Below are 23,173 nucleotides of genomic sequence, written 5' to 3'. Positions count from 1 at the left end.
CAATATGGTACAGTGTTTCCACCGTATCATATTGCTGTATCGAGTTTTGAAAACTTATGGAACCCTTGTATATTAACATATAATTAAATTAAAATTTAAATGCACTGTCAATAATAATAAATGTGTAAGGTAAAAGTTGTGTGGCATTGTTAGCCGTCATAGTGATCGGATAAGTCATTTATTTTAGAAACGCTTAATTTATTATATTTTATTGCTCAGAATCAAAAACAGGTAATTAGTTTTGGTTAGTTTGTTAGTTAGTTTTTTATGCTAGTTTCCTAAAATCAAAAGAAGTAATGCTATGTGTGCATTTTTTTTTTAAATTAATTTATAAATAACATTCTTTTAATATATTCGACGGTTGACGCTTTTACATGTGTATTTTATTTTTATTTTTATTATTTTTAAATGTTGTATGTTGTATGGAATAAATGTGTTCAAGCTTGTAAGCAACTGCCGATGACATTTGGCATTGAAAATTTATCTATTCGGTGTCATTAGATTGACTGAAGCAATATTAAAACATATATTGGTATGAACATTTTCTTGGATACACAGCAATAAAACATTGACTTATTGGTTTATTGCTGCTTTATTATTAAACTATCTTGTGCCACAAGTCGCAATTCCAACACGATTCGATACATTCGGCAATATTAATTAAACATTGTTCCTGTTGTTGCAACGGAACGTTTAAATTGCCTTATTTATTTATTTGCGAATGAGTTTTAATTAACCTAAACTAATTAAAATACATTTGCAGAACAATCTAAATTCCTTCCATTAATTACATTTAAAGTAATATAATAATATCAAAACAGTTGCGCGCCATGTTATTTTTGAAATCATCGTCAGGAATAATTGCAATTATAGCTATTAAATGTAAAGCCGCATCCTTTGGGAGCAAACGCGGAATTTGTTTAAACTATCAGGCCGTCGAAGCTTGTCCTTAATAAAAATTAAAAAGGGACGTAAATTAGTTTCTAGCGGTACACGGAATTGCGTTAGCTTTTGTGGGCACGGGAACACTATGCCGATACGCTAATTTTAACATGGCCGCGGAGGTGGCTTTTAAAATGGTATTTTATTAAATTCCTTGTAAGCGAATTTCTGCACGTTACTCCGAGATTTTAAATTCCTATTTGACGATCGAGTGACTATGAAAGGCGAATATTCAAATTTCCTACGGTTTCGGCTATGAATTGGATTCTAAGGTTTAAATAGGTTTAAATATATATTTGCGTTTGAATACATTGGCAAAGAAAGATGCATTGACAACAGATTTTTGTTGAGTCGAACTTGCTAACGTTTCGCCAATCATCCTGTTGGTTTCTTCAGAGCTTGAATGAAACTGGATCGCATTTTACTCTGCTTTACTCCGCTTTTATATTGCTTGAGGGGGACGGAGCACTTTTCGCAATATATTGCATTGGCAAAACTCCGTTTCAAGGAACAATCTACCATCCTTTATGATTGAATTCATTTTATTGCCAGAGATCAAACGAATATTTTAAAACCAATTTTACAAAGCAAGGACAAGGAATTAAGGACAATGTTACAACGCAAATGGAAAAAAAAGAACTTGTCTCGATACGTAATTTATTCTCAGCGTATTTAAATTCCGGTGACATTTCTTATCCAGTCCCTGTGGATAGAAACGCGAGTCATTGCACCGGGTCCTCTACCGCACCCGCTTAAGGACCAGGAGACCACTCCCACCTGGACTGCGTCAGCAACCAATGGACCTCCACTATCACCCTATCACAATCAAAGTAGCAAACATTAGGTATTATTTTCTAATTAATTAAGTTTTTGCACTTACAGAACACTGACTGGCGTCATTTGTTGGAGTTCCCGCGCATAAATTCTGTTCGTAGTTATAGGGAAATCCCAACTTACTGTAACAGTAATCTTGATCGAAGATTGTCAATTTGGCGTATTGAAGAACAGAAGGTTCATCGAACAAATCCGTATGTCCCCAGCCGACAAGGACTCCGGTTTTGTTAAAGGGTATAAGAGCGTCTTGTTCCGGTAATTCGATCGGTTGCACTGTCGGACCGAATGGTAAACTTTCTACAAGCTTAGAGCAAATATTGAAAGCTAAAATTGGGATAGAAGAATTAATTACCTGAACGAGCGCTATATCATGTTCGGTAACCCAATCGCCATTTTCATTGTAATCGTTAATAAATCCCGGATGGACAAATTTGTTCATGATTCTAATATTCCTTTCCTCTTCCATACCTCCTTCATCTAATTCAATTGTACCATATCTCACTGACCATAGTCCGCTAAATTGAAAATTATTATCAATAAATGTCTAATTATTGTCATATTCAATGCAATGCCTTAAATTTAACTTTCAAATGAATTTGTGTTGCTAAACATCAATTTTCAAAAAGGTAACAATACAAAAACAACGTAAACACACCTTGTAAAATTTTTGGTTTTTGTAATATAGAAGCCCTGCCTATGATAAACTATGATAAAAATGTTGAGAAGGTCCATGGAACTCCTAACTACAAATGAAGAGACTTTCGCGTAAAGAAACCTTAACAAAAACAGTTGAAATGTTCAATTTCAAAAATGCCTCTATCATTGCTTAAAATTGCAAATACTTTACAATAATTATAAAAAAACTAACTTTGAATTTACCGCAGAAACTTACTAGTCATCCATACAGTGCGCAGCTGTTAGGATCCACCTCTTATCTAGAATAGTGCCACCGCACAAATGATAGGTGCCATAACCATTTCTGATAGAGACCTAAAAATGGCGAATTAGTTAATTACACAATTTTTAAGGTTATTAGAAATTAAGGAAAATGTGTAGGGTAGAAGTGGGATAGACGCCCTTGGAGGATAGACGCCGCACATTAAAAAAAGAGAATTTAAAACCAAGTTCACGCTCTAGTACCAAGTTCCTCGGACAAACCACGCCCCGGACAGCACAGTCTGCGCACGCGTTTCGACAGGACTACACGTGTCGCCGCTTGAGTTAAAAAAACGTTGCAAAATTTTACCGCGCTTGCATGATTCTTGTGACAGTGACATTTTGATGTGTTCAGAACTTTTGTTTTCGAAGGTAAGTTTTAAGTATGTATTGTTATTTAAATAGTATGTATCATTTATATTTATGGTGTGTTTATAAAATTACGAAATTATTTAAGTATTTTTATTTATTTACTGTGGCGTCTATCCCTACTAAAAAGGATAGAGGCCCCACTATTGACTGAGTATAGACGCCCTTAGAGGCATATATCATCTATGACTTATTCACAGGTACTTAGGCTATAGGCTATATATATATATATATATATATATATATATATATATATATATATATATATATATATATATATATATATATATATATATATATATATATATATATATATATATATATATATATATATATATATATATATATATATATATATATATATATATATATATATATATATATATATATATATATATATATATATATATATATATATATATATATATATATATATATATATATATATATATATATATATATATATATATATATATATATATATATATATATATATATATATATATATATATATATATGTATATATATATATATATATATAATAGTTAATATGCAACTTAGTAGGAAAATTGACTTTCCAGTTTATTTATGAGCCGTTTATAACTTTACATGTCCGTACTTCACTGTACTTTTAAAAAATAATGCAGCGTATCACCTAATTTCATTTTTTATTTTAGATAAAATGTCGCGAAAATATAAAAGGAAAATAGGGACACCCGTTCGTGCTGCTTCGTCTGAAGAAGATCTTTGCAAAGATTTTGGGAAAACTTTACGTAAAATCTTAACGAATGTTCACCTATAACGAAAATTCCTGTTCCATTATACAAAAGAGGCAAGCAAGGTGCTACCGTTTTAAATTCAGAAGAACATATTAACTCTAAGAAAGCTAAGTTGAAAGATAAAGCTAACAAGCAAACACGAGACAAACCTAGAAAAAACAACCAAAAATCAGTTCCTAAAAAGAAAAGACTTAGGTTTAGCTCTGAAAGTGAACAAGAGTTCGATGAATCAGATTCTGACCAGACTAAATCTGATAAAGAAAATACTCAATGCAGAGAATGTTTCGATGACTATGCAAGTACCAAGTCCACGGCGGACTGGATTCAGTGCCTGGTTACACGAAGATTGCACTCTATATGGCGATTACTGTAATAGATGTGGACACAAGAAGAAGCTTACAGCTCTAAAAGCTAACCTGGCCAAAGTGAATTCAAAGAATAAGTAACCTGGCCAAAGTAAACAGTATCTCAATATTTGTTGATTATTTGAAAATTTTGCTTATTGTCATTTTTTTTTAAGAAGGAAGCTTTGTTTTTTGTCCAAAGAAGTCCTAAGGGGCGGATTTGTTTTAAGTTTTATTATTCCTAAATTTAGTTAGGTAAAGTTTTAAATAATTTTTAATAGACGCTGTTAAGTTGCTAAGTTTACCCAAAGAATGATTGAAAGACTGAGCCATTTGTTCCTATAAAAGTGCCATTTACTTTAGTTTTACGGTATATTTGGATAAGAAAACCTTACAATATATTATTGCAACTAAGAAAGCAAATAAACATTTTATTTAATTTTCTACGAATTTTTTTCTTTATTACGGAGACATCTATCCCATTGTAGGGCATCTATAGTCATGTCGAAATTTTGCCAGGGGCAACTACCCCATACAGTAGGCGTCTATCCTCACACAATAAGTTTTTTTTAGAGCCGAATATCTAGGAATCTACAGTATGCATTGAATGATGATATGAGTAGATAGTAAATATAAGGACTATAGTTGTTACAAATAGTTAACTCACTCGAATAGTGCTTTAAAAAAAAAGTTATAGTCAGCTTACGAAAAGTGGGGCATCTATCCCTCTTTTACCCTAATGGCCGAAAACTTCAGAGCTAGTTTTCAATTTTTATAAAGGTTTTACATAATGATAATATAAACACATTTGGTGTATAATATCATTTTGAAAAAATAATAACAATGGATGAAACAAACGTCAAAACTACCGTAGCAAACCAAGCAAACGTAATTACATTACCATGTTTATGTAGCAAACGATTTGTAACTGAAAGTGAAGTTGTCGATTGAATTGATCTTTACAGGTTTCTGGATCCAAATTCTTGAAGTTGTTAAGAAATCATCTTTTTCAGCAAATGGGTGGAGTATGTTCAGTTACAGAATCGGAGACTTGTTGACTCTTACCAGACAGAAATGAAGATATCAAATAATATTAATAACAATGATAATAATTGAGAATGTTGTAAATTAAAAAATATTTTACAAATAACCAACCAATCTACTTTAACTACCAAATATACAAGGCGATGGTAATTGATGCTTGTTGCTTATTACCATATTAGTATTATATTTTTATGGCCCAGAAATTGTTGATTCAATAGGGTATTCGACTAACCAAAACTATATCACCCATAAATCTAAACTATACTTGAAATAGTCGGTATACGAGAATTAATTGAACTAGTTTGTAGAGTTGGAATAAATTATGATTGATTATATTTAAGTAACCAATCTTCTGTTCTGTGTGGTTATCTTTATAATAGAATAACATAGAATACCAAAATCACAAGAACGTCAACAACATCTGACAAACGTTTTCACCAATTTGTGTTTCAATTACAACTCGAAATTTACTCAACACGAATAAGCAAGATACGGAGGTTTAAGGTAAAACTTATTACAGCAATGCAGTTCATAATAGTTTTAACGCAGATATTATTTGCTATCAGATGAACCACCCACAAAATTATTTTGAGTTAGTTTCTCGCCTTTTTACTTTAGCAATCTGTTTGCTAATGTAAAAAAGATGAGACTTTAATAATGCGTGTGTGAGAGTCACTTATATAATTCTTTGTAATCGAATCATTATCAAATCAAACAAATACAAATACAAACTTCGGATAACTTGCTATAATGTGACTATAGAAGTCGGAATTGATTGTTACGGCACGTCCGTAGAAAAAAAGAGACTACGAATGCCAACCATTAGATACCCTAACTTTAGTTGATTCTTGTTTAGCTTTCAGTTGCATAAGCAATTATCTCCAGCATTCCTTATTTACTTCATTCATTATCAAAGCGAATGAAAAAAGATTGCAATTTAGCAGTTAGACGGAATTCAAGATGTGGTGCAATTTGCACAAAATCTTTTCAAAGAGCACAATATTAAGCTCTAACTGGACTCCTGTGACCTAAGAAAGTTATACCATTTTGGGTAGAACCTATATATCACTACAGTGTACGTGAACTCTGGGTAGAATGTATCCAAAAAACACATCCTCGTCGTACACGGGAAAACTTATTGCAGCAACAAGTTAGAGCGATAGACGTAAGCAGGGGTGACCTCTTATTTATTTTGAAATAAATTATATATAGACACTCATCCACTAAACAAGCAATAGATAACGTTGTTCTACTAATAAACGCTGAAAACAAAAAGGTTGAGGACAGACACATAAATAGATTTTGTATTAGGAGTACAATAGTTTGAAGGAACGTTTCACGTTTAGTTGGACAGTTGTGAAAATTATATTTAACACTGGATGTCAAAAAAACTCACCATAAAAGGAAACTGCCCTTCGGTTGCATTGGTTCCACCGGTCATTCTTACAATCGCTAGCGATAAAAAAATTAAATTTAGTTTACGTGTAATTTTGAATTGATACAGGTACTTACGCGAACATTTGGCAACCGCGAACAGTAAGCAAAACAACGCCAACAACATCATTTTGGCGTCTACTGAATTAACTTTTACTAGGAACAAAACACCCAATTCAAGATTTCCAAAATCCAGTTCCATTTTGCTTATCAGACGATTTTATACTGTTTCTGATTATACGACATCAGCTTCTTCAAAGATACCATTTTTTTTCTATATATTTTAAGTTATTATTTCCCGTCGATACAATACAGTTAGCGATGTAAAAGTGTTCACGTTCGTGAATAAAAACAAGAAGATAAAGAAATGAAAAGATTCCGATTTTATTTTTAGGCTAACGAAACTTTGAAACATCTACTTGCGATACGCATCTAATTACCATTGAGAAATATAGAACATTCCAATGAACTGAAAAATGCACTAATATGTAGCATGTTGCGTTTTGAATTCACCATAGCATAATCCCAAAACCTCAATTTCCTGACCACTATAGTATAATCCGAAAATTTCAAATTTTTAATTGTGTGTGTTTGGTGCATAATTGTGTCTGAATGTCGCCTAAATGCAAAATTTTGTGAAACTCACAATGGTAGAAAACTTTTAAGTTTCTGAATTGGTGATTTTGTTGTAATCAAGAACCTTTGACAATAGCAAAAGAAAAAGTAAAATCATTAGCGAAACAGTTTCTTTCGTAATCTGTTTTATTGAACTGTTGTGGTGTTTGTCGTTTGAAGATGAAACAAAATATTTTCTGAGGTTCCGGTTTACGAAATTAAGAATTTAACATTTTATGTAAGTAGATGCTTCATCTCACTCTGAATTACTCGGGAAATAGTAAGGTAAGATAACCATACCAATGGCAAAATACCATCAGAGGCTAAAATCTAAAAAATATATCCGATCGCTCCCAAAGCCGTGACTAAGGTACCCGAAACGCTCGACGTGTATCGTAATTGAGTAGCTTACAGTTGGGAGTAGAACCAAAATCCAACTCTGGCAGAATTTTTCGATTCTATCAATTTTTTCGTTTCTCTATATTTCCAGGTGATTCACACGTATATGCAAGCCAGCAGCGAAATAACTATTTTTATTTTACGTCAAAAATACAAATATTTGAAATCGAAATTTATAATTTTTTTATTCACGTCACATCTTAAATGCCGGAAACGCTCTTGATCCAGTCCCTGTACAAAGATACTTTCGTGAACACACCAGGTGCCGTGATGCACGGTTTGAGTGACCATGAAACGATGCCAATTTGAACACCGTCAACTGCCAAAGGACCGCCGCTATCTCCCTAAATGAAAACCATAGTCAAAGGAGGTTCAATTTTCAGACCAGATCTCCGTCTTACACTGCATTGTCCTCTGTCATTCCCCGATACTCCAGCGCATAAATTCTCGGTATTGTTATAAGGAGCAGTCAGATATTGTTCACAATATTCATTGTCGTATATCGTTAAATTAACTTTTTGAAGAACGTCGGGTTCATCAATAGATGCGTCGATATATCCCCACCCTACCAAAACTGCTGTCTTATTGAACGGTACCATTTCATCCTGTTCGGGCAAAACTATGGGCTGGACGTTTGGTCCGTAAGGTAAATCTTTTTCAAGCTGAAATTATATTCTTCAAATACTGTTAAAAAGAATCAATTGGATGCTTACTTCTAAAAGCGCAATATCGTTCGCAAAAAGCCAATTTCCGTTTTCGTCGTCTTCATTAATAAACCCAGGATGCAAATACAGGTTCGCTATGTCGATATCCAGAGAAGGTACAGCTCGTCCCTCGTCCAGAACTATTGTTCCAAATTTTATAGTTTCGATATACCTGGTTTAATAACAATAATAATTTATTGGTCCAGTACGTACGTACAACCTAATTTTTATAGGCCAAATTGATTTATTGATAACCACATGGTGATCGTAATAATTAAAACTTAAGATAGATAAAATATTAAACTAATATTAAGACGGAAACGGACTATAATTCTAATAGGGCTCCATAATTGTTGCCAATATTGACAAACGAATGTCAGACTGAAAAAACTGTCACCCACCTAGGTTGCCAACCTGGCAAATTGAATCCTATAAAATTTATGATTAAGTCAATGCCTAAAATTTTATAAATAAAATATTGTTTATTTTGTGTCATATTGACCATCACTAGGCAAGGTTCACAAAAAAAGTTAGACAATTTTGGATTTCTGTGCCTGGTACCAGAATGTAAGCAAAAATAACATTTTCCTGATATTTTGACCTCACTTTCGGTACACTTACTCACTGATGCAGTGGCCGGCAGTCAGAATCCATCTTTCCCCTATGATAGAGCCTCCACAAGAATGGTACCGGCCGCTTAAAACTCTTATGGATACCTGTTGAAGTTAGTAGAATTTGAACCAAGTTGAACAGAATATGACTACACAAGTTAAAGCAGCCTATAAACTTTAACCGTATCACTCGAGAATTAGCTAAATGTCACTATGTTTCTTAAGTTGGTGTTGAAATTTGCTTTCCGTAGCTGATTCAAAATAAGTTGTCAATCAATTGAATAAAAGCATTAAGAAAAAATTTTTTGGAATTAAAGATCATTAAACATTTCGTTGTTATATTCAAAAAATGCCATATGGTACCAACTCCTTGCTTTTTTCTATAAGTAAAAGTAAATATTCAGTTCGGTTTTAACAAAAACAATTTTTAACTTCAGTGGTTTGGCTCTAATTAGTAAATACAATTGTGTATAACAATTTATTGTTATTTATTATATAACATATTTATTTGCCAACTGAAGACATGTTTCTAAGGTGTTCTCAGTATCTCATTTATCCTATTATCTTATTCATTATCTTCAGATGGTGTTCTTTCACTTCAGAATTGGAATTTATAGTTTTTAGTTAGTTTGTTTTCCCGTTAACACCTCGTAGTAAATTATAGTTCGGGTTTGTGAAGGTGTAAATTTCGAGTTGCCTGATGTTCAACATAAAACTATTTTGTCGAGTATTTATATTCCCAATAGCTGTCAGTCATTTATCTAAAAGTTGATAAGACATAGATGCACTCAATTTTTGGCCAAGTTTTTCAGAATCGAGTACAGTTCATCTTAAATCCTACAACATTGAGGTAAACTTACCACATAAGGAAATTCGCCTTCAGTCGCGTTGGTACCATTTACAATTCTTGGGTTTGCTAAAAGGAAGATACCGACGTGACATCGTAATAAATTAGCATTTGATTCTCAATCAATGATGTAAAAATTTAACACTTACGGACAGCACCCCTGGTAGCTGAGAGTGAGACGAGCAATCCAACTAAAAGATAAATCATTTTTGAAGAAAATGGCCCGTCGTAATCAAGCATTCGCATCCAACTCCTCATTAATTTGAGAAGTAGATTATTAATATTGAATGTTATCTTTTGGTTGCGATTTTTATCTTACATTTGTAAGTTAATTTTTTAACGTACTAATGCCAGCAACGTAATGGAAACTTAAATATCTTCCAATTGACCTTAACAGATTTATACCACCATACTACTAATATGTATATATAAATAATATTTATGACTATAAAATTTAATGAGTCATTTTGATTGTCAGTGAAAATAAGTCGCTGTTTATTCTATATTTTGCAACTGGAATTAAGGCAAAACACATTTTACTAGCCGCATTCGCTGTAATAAACAATCTAGCGATATTGATAGAAACGAAAAAATATTCAGTATTACTGCAACTACATAACCACATAACACTTTTCATCTCGAATATGTATTCAGGTAATATTTTTCGAGTACTACACATTTTCTCCTATTAATATAAAACTCCTCCTCTTTAACAAAAATTAACACCTTGGATATTGCGATTAAGCTTGCTGAATTTAAAGATACCGTCTCTTATATATATCCAGAAATGAAGCAATTCCATTGTGTAGGTAAAATTTTTCAAAAAAATGAGGCAGAGTACCACCACTATGGACCATTCATTGTTTACTTTGACAGATGGAGCTAAGTGCCTATATTTCGACAAGAAACTTATCTTTGAGACACCAAAACATTCTTTTGCAACCGTCTACAAAACATCATACGCACTATATAGGCCTGTATACGTGGAGTGCAAATAAGTGTGCCAGGTTAATTAGATAAATTTTGTTCCTAAAATTTATTATGTATCAATAAACAAGACCAACCTTTTTAGATAAGAGGCGATATAAGCTAGCTACTTGCTTGGTATTATTTCATACAGAAATATTTTTCTCGACATTTTTATATTGTTTTACGAATTGCAGATTCCAGATGATAAGTCTGGGAAGGCTAGCGCTTGACTCTCACTACGGTTCAGCGGATCTAGCGTAAATCCTTCCATATTAAGTACGGCGTTTCAACTAAGTTCATCTTTCTGAAACGCGATACAATTGGCATAGTCATCAGAGTAATTACCAACCCAAAGCGGACATGATCATTTCTTGACATTTAAATACAAAAATGTAAAGCTCGTTCCCTGTCCATGAAAAATAAGGTCTTAGAGATATCTCAAGCACGACAGTTACTCCAAGATGGTAAAGGAGAGCAAGAGAGATGCATTTATTATTTTTTTATTAGAAATTCATAACAAATTTCCTGATCGAAATCGAAATTCGATTTAGCTCTAAATTCCAGTAATGCTTCTTATCCAATTCCTATAATTGGATATCTTGGTGAAAGCCCCTGGGGCCGATATGCAGGGTTTTACGGACCAGGAGACAATCCCCGTTGGTACCCCGTTCACCAGTAATGGTCCACCACTATCTCCCTAGAACGATTTATATATCTAATGTTAATAAAAAAAAGTTTTAATTTCAGAGGCTTACGGTGCACTGTCCCTTATCGTTAGCGTCAACCCCTGCGCATAAGTTCTGGGTATCGTTATAGGGAACCGTCAAAACTTCGTCGCAGTAGTCGTTTCCGTAAACAGTCAAATTAACTTTCTGGAGGATTTCGGGTTTTTCCACACCGAAGCCGCTTAAGTATCCCCAGCCGATAAGAACCGCGCTTTGGTTTACTGGAACAGAAGCGTCTTGTTCCGGCAATTTTGCGGGCTGAACTGTTGGGCCGTATGGTAAATCTTCAGCGAGCTACATGCAATACACAGAGATACTTTGCTAAAATTGGACACTGCAGAAGAACAATGATTAAATACTTGGTATAAGCTCATAGTTAATAAGATCTGAAGCAGAAGTTTGCATTGGTTGTGGTGCTTGCAAACTCAGTATTTAATGTAAGAATAAGATTAATACATAGCTTTATATGCAAGAAAAGAAAATATACACTACACTGATGTTAGAAACTGAAGTATCTGCGCCTCGTCTGCTTCCATTTATAATTTAATTTATAATCCAATATATTCCATATCGAAAATTGTGAGATATGCGAATCTAAATAGTGTCGGGAAACAAATATAGTTGTCCTACTACAGGGGCAGTAGTTCAGGAGACTGTTCTATCTATCTCAACATCGCCGTCCTTTGCTTTTAGATAGTTTGCCGATGAGATGAGGTTGGCTATCTTTAGAAGAGGAAAATGCTCCAATTCGTCAACTAAGGGAACCATTAGCGGACAGGTCAATAACAGTCAGTAAGATCAATTTATTGAGCTTGTATAATTATTCAAACCTTGAAACAACTTTATTGAGAAATTTCCTAAGGGAGGAAGAGACGATATGATAGTGTTATAGGTCGTTATGTGTCCTGGTCAAAAAAAGGAAAATGGTGAAATAAATTTACAAATAAATGCATTGAATTCTTGTGGAAAAGAAAGGATATGCAGGGTGATAGATGAAGGAAAGGATATGCTAGTGGTAGACGTTTAAAGCCCAAATGCAAATGACCATTTAATTATGCGAAATTATAATGAATAGCTGTTTCATGTATTATGATTTCAATTATTATATAATTATATATTAATAACATATTCAAGTTACCTGCATCCAAACGTTCATTGCAAGCTTAGTAACTAAATGAACCAAAACTTACTTCAAGCAATGCTATATCGTTTTTAATTATCCATTCGTCGCCTACATAGTCATTAAAGTAATCCGGATTACCGATTTGTTTAACGATCTTGATGTCACGTTCCGGTTCAAGACCTCCTTCGTTTCTAACTATCGTTCCGAATCTGATTGAACTCAGCCCCCTGGATCAAAGAAAAATTAATGAAACGCCACATGTTCACAAATCACAGACTTACGTGCTCAGGCAATGACCGGCGGTCAAAATCCACCTTTTCCCGATAATTGTTCCGCCGCATGTATGGAAAGTACCATTGGCCATTCTAATGGACACCTAAAATTTTCTGCGAATGGAACCCTTTTTTTTGTAGTAAACAGCTTACCATAAACGGAAATTCACCCTCTGTAGCATCTGTCCCATTAACAATTCTTGCAAGGGCTGTAATACACATTTCACTTAATTAATTTTCCAATGTATGAAAATTTAAAAAATGTACTTACGAATTGCTTGGCTGCTAGCCAAAACGGAAACCAATGCCACAGCAAGAAGAAACATTTTTTAGATTGTGATAGTCTAAATTCATCTGCTCCTGTCACTATAGTAGTGGTTTAAATTTAAACGCCTTGCGTTATCTTCACGTGACGTTGTAATAGAGATGCGTATCTTTATATAGAAACGCAATTCATGGGCAAATCAGATTGTTACCCTATTAATAAAAATAACGACAAGATTTCATTGTTTGTTTGGAAACGCATTTAAACTGAATCCCAAATATTTTAAAAAACAACGAATTTACAATTGAACTCGATTTTCTTATTATCGAGGTTACAAGAAGTAAAGTTGCTTGACCCCACATTTTACTGCTACGAATTCATCCGTTAGACAGTAATAAAACTACTAGGTTTACTTATATTTCCTGCTTTTTGCATAGCACATAGCAGGATATAGGACCCTTAATTAATTCATTTGTCAAATCGAATTAACTATTTTTCAACTAAAATTAATTTCATCAATATTCATATAAATAAAATTATCTTTTAGAAAACTTTAAAAAAACTGAGACCCAAAAGAGAAAATTACGGTCTTAGCCGAGTAGTCAATTTTCTGAGATAACTTGGCAAATCTGCGTTTGTACGGCTATTTACTATTTCTTATTAGCCTACAAAACAAAATTTGAGTTTGATTAACTCAATCTATATGCCTGTTTTATTTATTAATAAATAATTGACCTATGTTACATTTGAATTTCATTAAATCCCTATATTTGTTGGACTCTTATGGAAATGAAGCACATCTGCAATTAAGTACAATTTATTAAACAAATTCGTTTCGAAAATTCCCGTTTCACGATATCGGTCTTAGTACTCTGATACTGATGATCGAGGACATTCTAGATTCCAGTTACGTTTCTTATCCAATTCCTATAATAGGATACCTTAGTGAAAGCCCCTGGAGCCGATATGCAGGGTTTTACGGACCAGGAGACAATCCCTGTTGGTACACCGTTCACAAGTAATGGTCCACCACTATCTCCCTAGAACGATTTATATATCTAATGTTAATCAAATAAGTTTTAATTTCAGAGGCTTACGGTGCACTGTCCCTTATCGTTAGCGTCAACCCCTGCGCATAAGTTCTGGGTATCGTTATAGGGAACCGTCAAAACTTTGTCGCAGTAGTCGTTTCCGTAAACAGTCAAATTAACTTTCTGGAGGATTTCGGGTTTTTCCACACTGAAGCCGCTTAAGTATCCCCAGCCAATAAGAACGGCGCTTTGGTTTATTGGGACAGAAGCGTCTTGTTCTGGCAATGTCGCAGGCTGAACTGTTGGACCGTATGGCAAATCTTCAGCGAGCTAGAGGCAACACAAAAAAACTGTCCAAAAACTGGAACCTGCCGTCAAAATTGATTGAATACTGAGAATATACTCTAAATTAATAAGATCTGGAGTTGTAATACGCTATGCAGATTCGCCCAATGTTTAGAACTGATCTTATCTACTTATATATCTTTGAAGGCCGGAAGTAAATCAATCAACCGCGAGTTAAATCGATTTACTTGAATAAATGTGAAAATAAATAAGAACTAAAAGTTCAGATTTTCACGAAATTATATATTATGACATGACAACTGTTTCGACAACACCGTGTCTTTATCAAATGAAATATTTACAAACTACCTGCTACTATATATACCGAAAAATGACCATAAAACCTTAATTAATGTTGTTGTTAAGCAATACATTTGAATGTCTGATTTTGTTAATCTCCTTGGCTTCCATTAAATTTAATTTTCTACTTTTTCTGGATCTGTGTAATATATCAAAATTGTCGTCAAAAATGTGTTTTTCTGTGTTTAAGTGTGTAGCATAATTAGAATCTAGACTATTCTTTTTAAACGCTCTTATATGTTCGTTAATGCGTTTCTTGAAAAATCTACCTGTTTGTCCAATATAAATTTTAGGACAAGATCCACATTTCAATCTGTAGACACCTGATTTTTGGGATTTTGGACATTTCCATTTATTGTTTTTTAAATATTTTCCTATTGTGTTGTTAGTTCTGAAAACTATTTTTAAACCACATTTTGACAAATGTTTTGAAACTTTTTCGCTAGATCCTCCTATGTATGTAATTGTTTTAAATTGTTCGTGATCTGTATTTGGTTTCGGATAAATAGAGTTTACTGTTGTCTGTATTTGTTTTTTATTTATAATTTTATCTATAATGGACGGATTGTAGCCGTTGTTCAGTGCTATTTGTTTAATGATATTAAGTTCTTTGTTGTAATTTTCTGTTGAGAGTGGCGTATTAAGAAGTCTGTATATAAAAGAGTTAAATGCAGCCAATTTGTGTGTATAAGGGTGATTGAACTGTAATGTATGACTGTGCCCGTGCGTGAAGGTTTATGATATATTGAAAAATCTAATTTGTTTTGCACTTTCGTAATAGTTAAGTCTAAAAAATTAATAAAGTTATCCTGTTCAATCTCGATAATGAATTTTATGCGATTATGTATTGAGTTAATGTAATTTAAAAAAGAATTCAATTGTCTGTCCGTTCCAACAAAGCAAGCAAAGACATCGTCCACATATCTATACCACCATAAAAAACTTTTACTTAAAGGATGTTCTAGTATGTATGTATGTATATATTTTCCAAATTATCCATAAAAATCTCGGCTAAAAAAGGACTAAGTGGGTTTCCCATAATCAAATCTTCTTTAAAGATATAAATCTGTCCATTAAATTCAAAATAATTTTGGTCTAAAGATACTATTAAGCAATCTAATAAATCTTGTTTCACCAATAGGTTAACCTGTTTCCGAGTTAGGGTAAAATCTACTAAATGTATCACATCCATAGGTGGAATACTGGGAAATAAGTTTTGTACATCAAAAGACAATAGAGTTGCGTTAGAAGGGATTTTGATATCTTTAATTTTGTTGATTAATTTAAAAGAATTTTTTATTGCAAATTTTGGTTTAAAATCTGTGTGGAAGTTTAAAATATTTACTAATTTTGTAGAGAGTTTAGCTGCTGGAGCTGTTACATAAGACACCACTGGTCTAATGGGCATATCTTGTTTATGTAATTTAACTAAAGAATATAATTTAGGCGATTGTGGATTCAAAATTGTTTAACAATTCTTGTCTTTGTCACTCCACACTATTTGGATAATTTGGAAAATATCATACTAGAACATACTTTAAGTAAAAGTTTTTTATGGTGGCATAGATATGTGGACGATGTCTTTGCTTGCTTTGTTGGAATGAACAGACAATTAAATTCTTTTTTAAATTACATTAACTCAATACATAATCGTATAAAATTCACTATCGAGATTGAACAGGATAACTCTATTAATTTTTTAGACTTAACTATTACGAAAGTGCAAAACAAATTAGTATTTTCAATATATCATAAACCTTCACCCGCGGACACAGTCATACGTAACAGCTCAAGTCATCCTTATACACACACTTATATACAGTTTCAAAACATTTGTCAAAATGTGGTTTAAAAAAAGCTTTCAGAACTAACAACACAATAGGGAAATATTTAAAAAACAATAAATCGAAATGTCCAAAATCCCAAAAATCAGGTGTCTACAAGTTAAAATGTGGATCTTGTCCTAACATTTATATTGGACAAACAGGTAGATCCTTCAAGAAACGCATTAACGAACATATTAGAGCGTTTAAAAACAATAGTCTAGATTCTAATTATGCTACACACTTCAACACAGAAAAACACATTTTTGACGACAATTTTGATACATTACACACAGCCACAAATAGTAGAAAATTAAATTTATTAGAAGCCATGGAGATTAACAAAATGAGACATTCAAATGTATTGCTTAACGATCAATTAGATTTAAATTCCTCTCCTTTATTAAACTTAAATTCTCGCAACAACATTAATTAAGGTTTTATGGTCATTTTTCGGTATATATAGTAGCAGGTATTTGGTAAATATTACATTTGACAAAGACACGGTGTTTTCGAAACAGTTGTCATGTCATAATATATAATTTCGTGAAAATCTGAACTTTTAGTTCTTATTTATTTTAGATTTTCATCAAGTAAAAGTCATCTCAGTTCAATTTTTGAATAAATGTGGGTTGTTATTGTACTCTCTCTATATGGTGCATTACGTAACATAACATCGAGTACAAATTAGAATTTCCTCGCAAGCTTAGTAACTAAATAAACTAAGACTTACTTCAAGCAGTGCTATATCGTTTTCAATGATCCATTCTCCCCACATATAATCATTCAAGTAATCTGGATTACTAATTTGCTTAGCGATCTTAATATCACGTTCCGATTCAAAACCTCCTTCGTTTCTAACGATCGTGCCAAACCTGATTGAACTCAGTCCCCTGCATCAAAGAAAGATTACTAAAACGCCACATATTCACACACACTTACGTGCTCAAGCAATGACCGGCGGTCAGAATCCACCTTTTCCCGATAATGGTTCCACCGCATGTATGGAAAGTCCCATCAGCCATTCTAATCGAAACCTAAAATCCTCTGCTATTAGAACTTTTCTTTTACTTAAGTGATTGATAATAGGAAATTTGTACTTACGAGTTGCCTGACTCCTAAATAACACGGAAATCAGTACTACTGCAAGAAGAAGCATTTTTCAGATGAAACACCACCTGCTCTTCGCTCTATGGTAGTGATTTAAATATAAACATCTTGAGTTATCTTTATGTGGCGTTCTAATAGAGATGGCGTATCTCGATAAGGTAAATGCAATTCATTGGCCAATCAGTTATAATTATATCTCGATGGTGACTTGATGAACAAAAACAACGAACAGATTTCATCGTCTGTTTCGATGATGCGCACTTTTATACTGAATCCAGGATCATTTTAAAATAACAACAGAAATCGAAGCAAGAATTTAAAAAAAAATTGCAATTTTGCAAATAATTTTGAAAATAAAATCACATCGGGTTTACCGTTGAACTCTAGTTTCTTATTACGAGGGTTACAAAAAGGGAAGTTGCCTTACTACATATATTTCTGCTACGAATCTGTATATTAGACAATAGCAAAGTTAGTAATATTTATGCCCTTTCCCTGCGGCATAACAAAATGAACTTTCAATGTATTTCGGTTGTGATTCATTTATTCTATAACACAGTCCAACCTGAGCTTTGAAATGGACATTTTGTCTTTCGAGACGGATGAATGAAAACTGGCTGTAATCGGTTGCAATCAGGGTTTTAAAGGCTTACAGTTGCAGTGACTGGTTTATAGTAGTAACAATAGCTAAAAAAGCTAGAAAATGATATGTAGTGACTAGTATTGAACCGTCAAGAAGTGAAACAAGTGTAAATTTGTTCCATATTGTCTAATTTTATTTTCTATTGATTCTCTTATTAAGTCAACATGTTACATTAAAATGTAATCGGGAAGTTCTTAAGAATATACTAAGTAGCTTCAGAGGGGACTACAGTCAAAATATTACCAAATTTAATTTAGTGCGCTAGAGGAAATTGTTAAAATTTGTCGAGATGACGATGATATGTGTTTAGACTCCTGGACATCTAGGTCCGTAGTGGAGAGATTCGTAGAGTTGTTCGAACTATTTGCAATTATTAAAAATTATTGATTAAATATGTTTTGAACGAGACGTATTAAAGAAGTGCATATGAATTCTTCTAGTAAAAATAAATGCCCCTGCTCCAAGAAAGTCAACATTCTGTAGGGTTCGCAACGATGTATGGTCCGGTGCGATTGGTCGAAAATTAACCAACTTTTAATTTATTTCGGTTGTGCTTCATTTGTTAGGTAACACAGTAGAACCTGAGCTTTCCAAGGAGCACACAAAAATTTTATTACTGCTTATCAATATCTTAAGATAGAAACGCTTTTGATCCAGTTTCGGAAGGGCGATACCTTGGTGAATACTCCAGGTGCTGAGGTGAAAGGTTTAACTGACCACGAAACCACACCTACTGGACTTCGCCAACCACCAAAGGTCCACCACTATCACCCTACAAAGATAAAAACATTAAATAAAGTTTAACCACTGAAAGGTTGAAAAGAAGTCAAATTAGTCACTATTCCATACGCTGTATTGGCCAGCCCATAAGTTTTGTGCTGGGTCAAACGGTGCGCTCAGATACTGATCGCAGTAATTGTACGAGAAAACTGTCAAGTTCACTTTCCGAATCGTAATTGGCAAAACCCATCTGGGTGAGATTATTGAACCACCGTATAAATGCTAGGCACCATCAATAATAATGATCGATACCTGGAATAATGCCAAAAGGCCTTAATTATTTAGAAACAGTCAATAGCCCTAGCTTACTGTAATTTTGAATAAATTCACAGAAACAAAATATTGAAATATAATAATTATTTAACAATTAGCTAAATTATCTGAATTACAACGTCTGTTACTTATATTTTTTGCTGTTATATTGTACCCATACCATAAAATGGTTAATTTTGCCTTGCTTATGACAGGCTCATTACCACAACGTCAATTAACGATATGGTTTGTATCACTATTTTCTTCCCTACTGGTATCGCTTATTCACTAGAAAATATAGGTCAGTCTTACTCATGACTGCTTTGTCGAATGGTCGGTCAGTGAGTTATACCATTTTTCTGCTACAGGGAAATAGTTTTGGCTTAATGGATGAAATAAAACTACCTATATAGGTTCCAGTGTTTAGTAGATAATAGCTTGGCAACAAACAATCTGTAAGTGAGCAGTACCAAAAGTTTTTGGACCACGAAAAGAATATAATAACTAAAAATAAAAGTTTTCCAAATATTATGGCATATACCCGACGCATATTTAATGAAGAAGGGATTAATATTATTCTATATGTAGTTCTGTATCACTGTCACCAATTTCCCATAAATTAATTCTCATGAAATTAACCATATGATTGAAAGTATATTTTTTTCAACACTGACACTTTAAAGTGGGAGGAGAATATTGTCCTTGATTTTAATTGGTGCCGCATATTCTTCAATAGGATTGAAGACACAATATTATAGTGAAAGAAGTAACAGCGTATGTCCTATTTCTTCTGCTAACAAGTCACAAACATATAGTTTTTTATGTTGAATGGTTTTATAACTTCTAAATGCTTTTGTAGATTTTTTAGTTTTTTGGGCATATATAGTTTGGCCAGCCATTTTCTAACCCCTCATTTAAAATTATTAAGCATTATTAAGTACTTGCGTCTTGTCTATTTTGCAAAGGCTAGCAATTACACAGCTTATTTGCGTTTCGTCATCAACAAGTGTAGCAATACTCTTCTCACAGAAATTAATGGCATCTTAGTTAAGTGTTAAGTCCTCTATTAAGTTAGGAATAGTAAACAGTTTTTACAATTTGCTTGTCATAATTTTTTCAATGAAAAAGGGTGTGCCTAGCAGTCTCACAACAACTTTCCGGATTAATTAGACAGAATGTTTCTTCAACTTTTAATAACGTTTTGGTAAAATTTTAAAAAGGATAATAATAGCGAATAAAATAAGAAACTAAATTGCACAAAACTTATGCAAAGGTGAGAACATTTCTTGATTATGATGAAATTAATTTAATGCAGTGTTGTTACGACTTCATTATAATGATGCAACCTCATCAGCTATACTACTTTTCTGTTAAATCTTAACAATGAATTTCTAGAAAAATATTATTGTAAAGCAAAAATGTAATTAAAATGGTATTATTCAGTTATATCCTTTCCTTTGAGCGGCTCATATATTTCGACCAAACCGCTTGTACCTACATGAACACGTATATGTACTTCAAAACAGTAAAATATTTTATTGTTTGTTTAATAAACGGGGATATAAGAAAGATTTTTAAATGATTTTTCAAATTAAACGACTTTACGTTCGGAAATGGAGAACAGCGAACAAAGGTGAAAAACCTCATTCATATCATCATATATTCCACCGCAACGTCCAAAGAAACTCTCTTTTGATACTGAGTCTTGCAGCTGCATATTTTTGGTCCGAAATATTGTCATCAATATCAAAGCCGGGTTTGTAATATCATGAAAACTTGATTTATTTGAAAAAATATCAACTTCTAGATTCCAAACACATTTATTATCCGATTTCTGCTGTTGTGCAGCAGTATATGTAATATACTGAGTTTACCACGATATTTGGTACGATATCTAAACAAGTTGTTGTTGAAATACAATATCAAAAGGTCATTTATCATAATATGCGCATTTTAGTTACATATATCAAATTTTAGATTCCAGAGACAGCTCTTATCCAGTTTCGGAAAGGGGATACCCTTGTGAATACTCCTGGCGCTGAGATGCAGGGTTTAACTGACCACGAAACTATACCAACTTGCACTGCGTCAACCACCAAGGGTCCACCACTGTCTCCCTGCAAAGATATAAATGGGAAAATTAAAAAAAATTTAACGACCAAGAGATGGAAAGGAAGTTCATGATTCCATAAAGTCCTTACGCTGCATTGGCCTTGATCATTAGCAGAAACACCTGCGCATAAGTTTTGAGCGGGGTCAAAAGGTGGGCTCAAATACCGATCGCAGTAATTGTATGGGTAAACTGTCAAGTTTACTTTCTGAAGGGTAAGAGGTTCGTCATAAAATGCGTCTAAGTATCCCCAGCCGGTAAGCGTGGCTGTTTTATTGATTGGAGTGGGTACATCCTGTTGAGGCAATCGAAGCGGTTGTACGTTGGGTCCATATTCCAAATCCTTTTCCAACTGTAAGTAGATGATATCAAAAATGATCAATTTATAGGATATTGTAGTACCTCCAGTAGAGCAATGTCGTTCGCAAAAAGCCATTCACCATTTGCTTTGTAACCGTCTGTGAAGTTAGGGTGCAAATGTTTCCTCGCTACTTTAACGTCGTACTGGGCGTCATAACCACCATCATTCAGAACAATTGTGCCAAACCGTACAGAGGAAATACCACTACGAGAGATTAGATTATCGCAACGTGGTTGGTTTGTAAATCTAAATTAGTAACGGCTTACTCATCAATGCAGTGACCTGCAGTCAAAATCCACTTACGTCCGATTATAGAACCACCACACTCATGGTATGTACCAGCATTAAGCCTAATGGATACCTAGAATAGTATATCGCAGCGTTATGAGTTACTTTTTGCGCCCGCTGTTTTTATAACATTAAACAGCCTGAGTTTAAATTTAACATTAAACAGGTAGCTTAAAAGTATTTTGTTTTCAATTATAACTTTTAACACATTTTTGTATTTTGATCCAGAAAGACAAGGAAAGGAAAGTCGAATTTCTCTACAACTCCAACAAATCAGCTGTTTCACGAAATCAGTTAATCTGATAAAATAGAAAAAGAGACAAATTTACGTAATAGCATCTTGGTATTGCATTATTTGCCCATACAAATTATTTAAGAGTCTATTTGAACGCAGTAATTTGGTGCCTATACAGTAAATTTATCCCAACCATACATATATTCACCCTGTGTGGCGTTAGTTCCATTGACTATTCTCGGGGCAGCTGTGGAATAAACCCCAAATTACAATTGGCCATGCAAATTTTAATAACACGTCATGAATACTTACGGGCAGCTTGGCTGGTCAAGACCGATGCGAAAATAGTGAGCAAAACGTAGAACATGTTTCAGGTAGCCTATTGACAAAGCAGCTTTTTCCCACTGGTCGAAACCCGTGTTCATTTGTTTTTAAATAATAGGCGCTATCTTTATTGAAAATATATCCTAGTAGTTATCTGCATCTGCATAAGTGTTCGAAGGTCAATTTTTCATTTATTGACATATAATTGATTTGATTCCGCCTTTCCAATAACCCTAACGAGAATACGTCTCCTAAAGATAACACTACAATGTTACGTATCGCCGATATCGATGAGGTCAAAAAATTCTTAAAATCTTTCTTCTAGATCGGCAATATGTACCAATAAATTTAATAGAACC

General features: G+C 33.4%; 4 protein-coding genes across 4 annotated transcripts; all 4 read right to left on the bottom strand.

The window, feature by feature from the left end:
• Positions 1 to 1,591: 1,591 nt before the first annotated feature.
• LOC132699825 (trypsin-7-like) lies at positions 1,592 to 6,889 on the bottom strand. The gene is made up of 6 exons (XM_060666744.1): positions 6,761 to 6,889; positions 6,645 to 6,700; positions 2,669 to 2,766; positions 2,129 to 2,291; positions 1,823 to 2,080; positions 1,592 to 1,758 (listed from the first exon to the last, which is right to left on the bottom strand). The coding sequence occupies exons 1-6, from the start codon at positions 6,882 to 6,884 to the stop codon at positions 1,615 to 1,617; spliced, it is 843 nt and encodes a 280-aa protein (XP_060522727.1). The 5' UTR covers positions 6,885 to 6,889; the 3' UTR covers positions 1,592 to 1,614.
• A 930-nt stretch (positions 6,890 to 7,819) lies between these two features.
• LOC132700068 (transmembrane protease serine 9-like) lies at positions 7,820 to 13,318 on the bottom strand. Its single transcript, XM_060667185.1, has 12 exons — positions 13,219 to 13,318; positions 13,101 to 13,156; positions 12,957 to 13,051; positions 12,743 to 12,902; positions 11,583 to 11,846; positions 11,384 to 11,524; positions 10,008 to 10,152; positions 9,872 to 9,927; positions 9,022 to 9,116; positions 8,410 to 8,572; positions 8,098 to 8,358; positions 7,820 to 8,040 (listed from the first exon to the last, which is right to left on the bottom strand). Exons 1-12 carry the CDS (start codon positions 13,271 to 13,273, stop codon positions 7,897 to 7,899), a joined length of 1,635 nt encoding a protein of 544 aa, XP_060523168.1. The 5' UTR covers positions 13,274 to 13,318; the 3' UTR covers positions 7,820 to 7,896.
• A 718-nt stretch (positions 13,319 to 14,036) lies between these two features.
• Positions 14,037 to 17,901, bottom strand: LOC132699808 (trypsin-7-like). Its single transcript, XM_060666704.1, has 5 exons — positions 17,816 to 17,901; positions 17,654 to 17,748; positions 17,445 to 17,604; positions 14,310 to 14,573; positions 14,037 to 14,252 (listed from the first exon to the last, which is right to left on the bottom strand). The coding sequence occupies exons 2-5, from the start codon at positions 17,734 to 17,736 to the stop codon at positions 14,109 to 14,111; spliced, it is 651 nt and encodes a 216-aa protein (XP_060522687.1). The 5' UTR covers positions 17,737 to 17,748; positions 17,816 to 17,901; the 3' UTR covers positions 14,037 to 14,108.
• A 3,389-nt stretch (positions 17,902 to 21,290) lies between these two features.
• On the bottom strand, positions 21,291 to 22,297 carry LOC132700067 (chymotrypsin-1-like). Its single transcript, XM_060667184.1, has 5 exons — positions 22,294 to 22,297; positions 22,234 to 22,249; positions 22,009 to 22,171; positions 21,698 to 21,958; positions 21,291 to 21,613 (listed from the first exon to the last, which is right to left on the bottom strand). The coding sequence occupies exons 1-5, from the start codon at positions 22,295 to 22,297 to the stop codon at positions 21,470 to 21,472; spliced, it is 588 nt and encodes a 195-aa protein (XP_060523167.1). The 3' UTR covers positions 21,291 to 21,469.
• Positions 22,298 to 23,173: the final 876 nt, after the last annotated feature.

Source organism: Cylas formicarius, unplaced genomic scaffold (genome assembly GCF_029955315.1).
Source record: "Cylas formicarius isolate icCylForm1 unplaced genomic scaffold, icCylForm1.1 PGA_scaffold_3__17_contigs__length_32017465, whole genome shotgun sequence".
Lineage (NCBI taxonomy): Eukaryota > Metazoa > Arthropoda > Insecta > Coleoptera > Brentidae > Cylas > Cylas formicarius.
The sequence above is the reverse complement of the archived record's forward strand: the minus strand, read 5'-3'. Positions and strand labels throughout refer to the sequence as shown.

Bases quoted from the DNA above. Each gene is read 5' to 3' on its own strand.
- LOC132700068 (XM_060667185.1), bottom strand. From the start codon at position 13,273: ATGTTTCTTCTTGCTGTGGCATTGGTTTCCGTTTTGGCTAGCAGCCAA. The intron at 13,157-13,218 runs GTAAGTACATTT...TGTGTATTACAG, and splicing joins GGCTAGCAGCCAAGCAATTC to CCCTTGCAAGAATTGTTAAT. The intron at 11,847-12,742 runs GTAAGTTTTGGT...TATTGCATGTAG, and splicing joins ACGATATAGCATTGCTTGAA to CTCGCTGAAGATTTACCATA.
- LOC132700067 (XM_060667184.1), bottom strand. The intron at 21,959-22,008 runs GTACTACAATAT...ATCTACTTACAG, and splicing joins ACGACATTGCTCTACTGGAG to TTGGAAAAGGATTTGGAATA. The intron at 21,614-21,697 runs GTAAGGACTTTA...ATATCTTTGCAG, and splicing joins ATGATCAAGGCCAATGCAGC to GGAGACAGTGGTGGACCCTT.
- LOC132699825 (XM_060666744.1), bottom strand. From the start codon at position 6,884: ATGGAACTGGATTTTGGAAATCTTGAATTGGGTGTTTTGTTCCTAGTA. The intron at 6,701-6,760 runs GTAAGTACCTGT...TTTTATCGCTAG, and splicing joins CGCGGTTGCCAAATGTTCGC to CGATTGTAAGAATGACCGGT. The intron at 1,759-1,822 runs GTAAGTGCAAAA...TGATTGTGATAG, and splicing joins ATGACGCCAGTCAGTGTTCT to GGTGATAGTGGAGGTCCATT.
- LOC132699808 (XM_060666704.1), bottom strand. From the start codon at position 17,736: ATGGCTGATGGGACTTTCCATACATGCGGTGGAACCATTATCGGGAAA. The intron at 14,574-17,444 runs GTAAGTCTTAGT...TGTTGCCTCTAG, and splicing joins ACGATATAGCACTGCTTGAA to CTCGCTGAAGATTTGCCATA. The intron at 14,253-14,309 runs GTAAGCCTCTGA...AAATCGTTCTAG, and splicing joins ACGATAAGGGACAGTGCACC to GGAGATAGTGGTGGACCATT.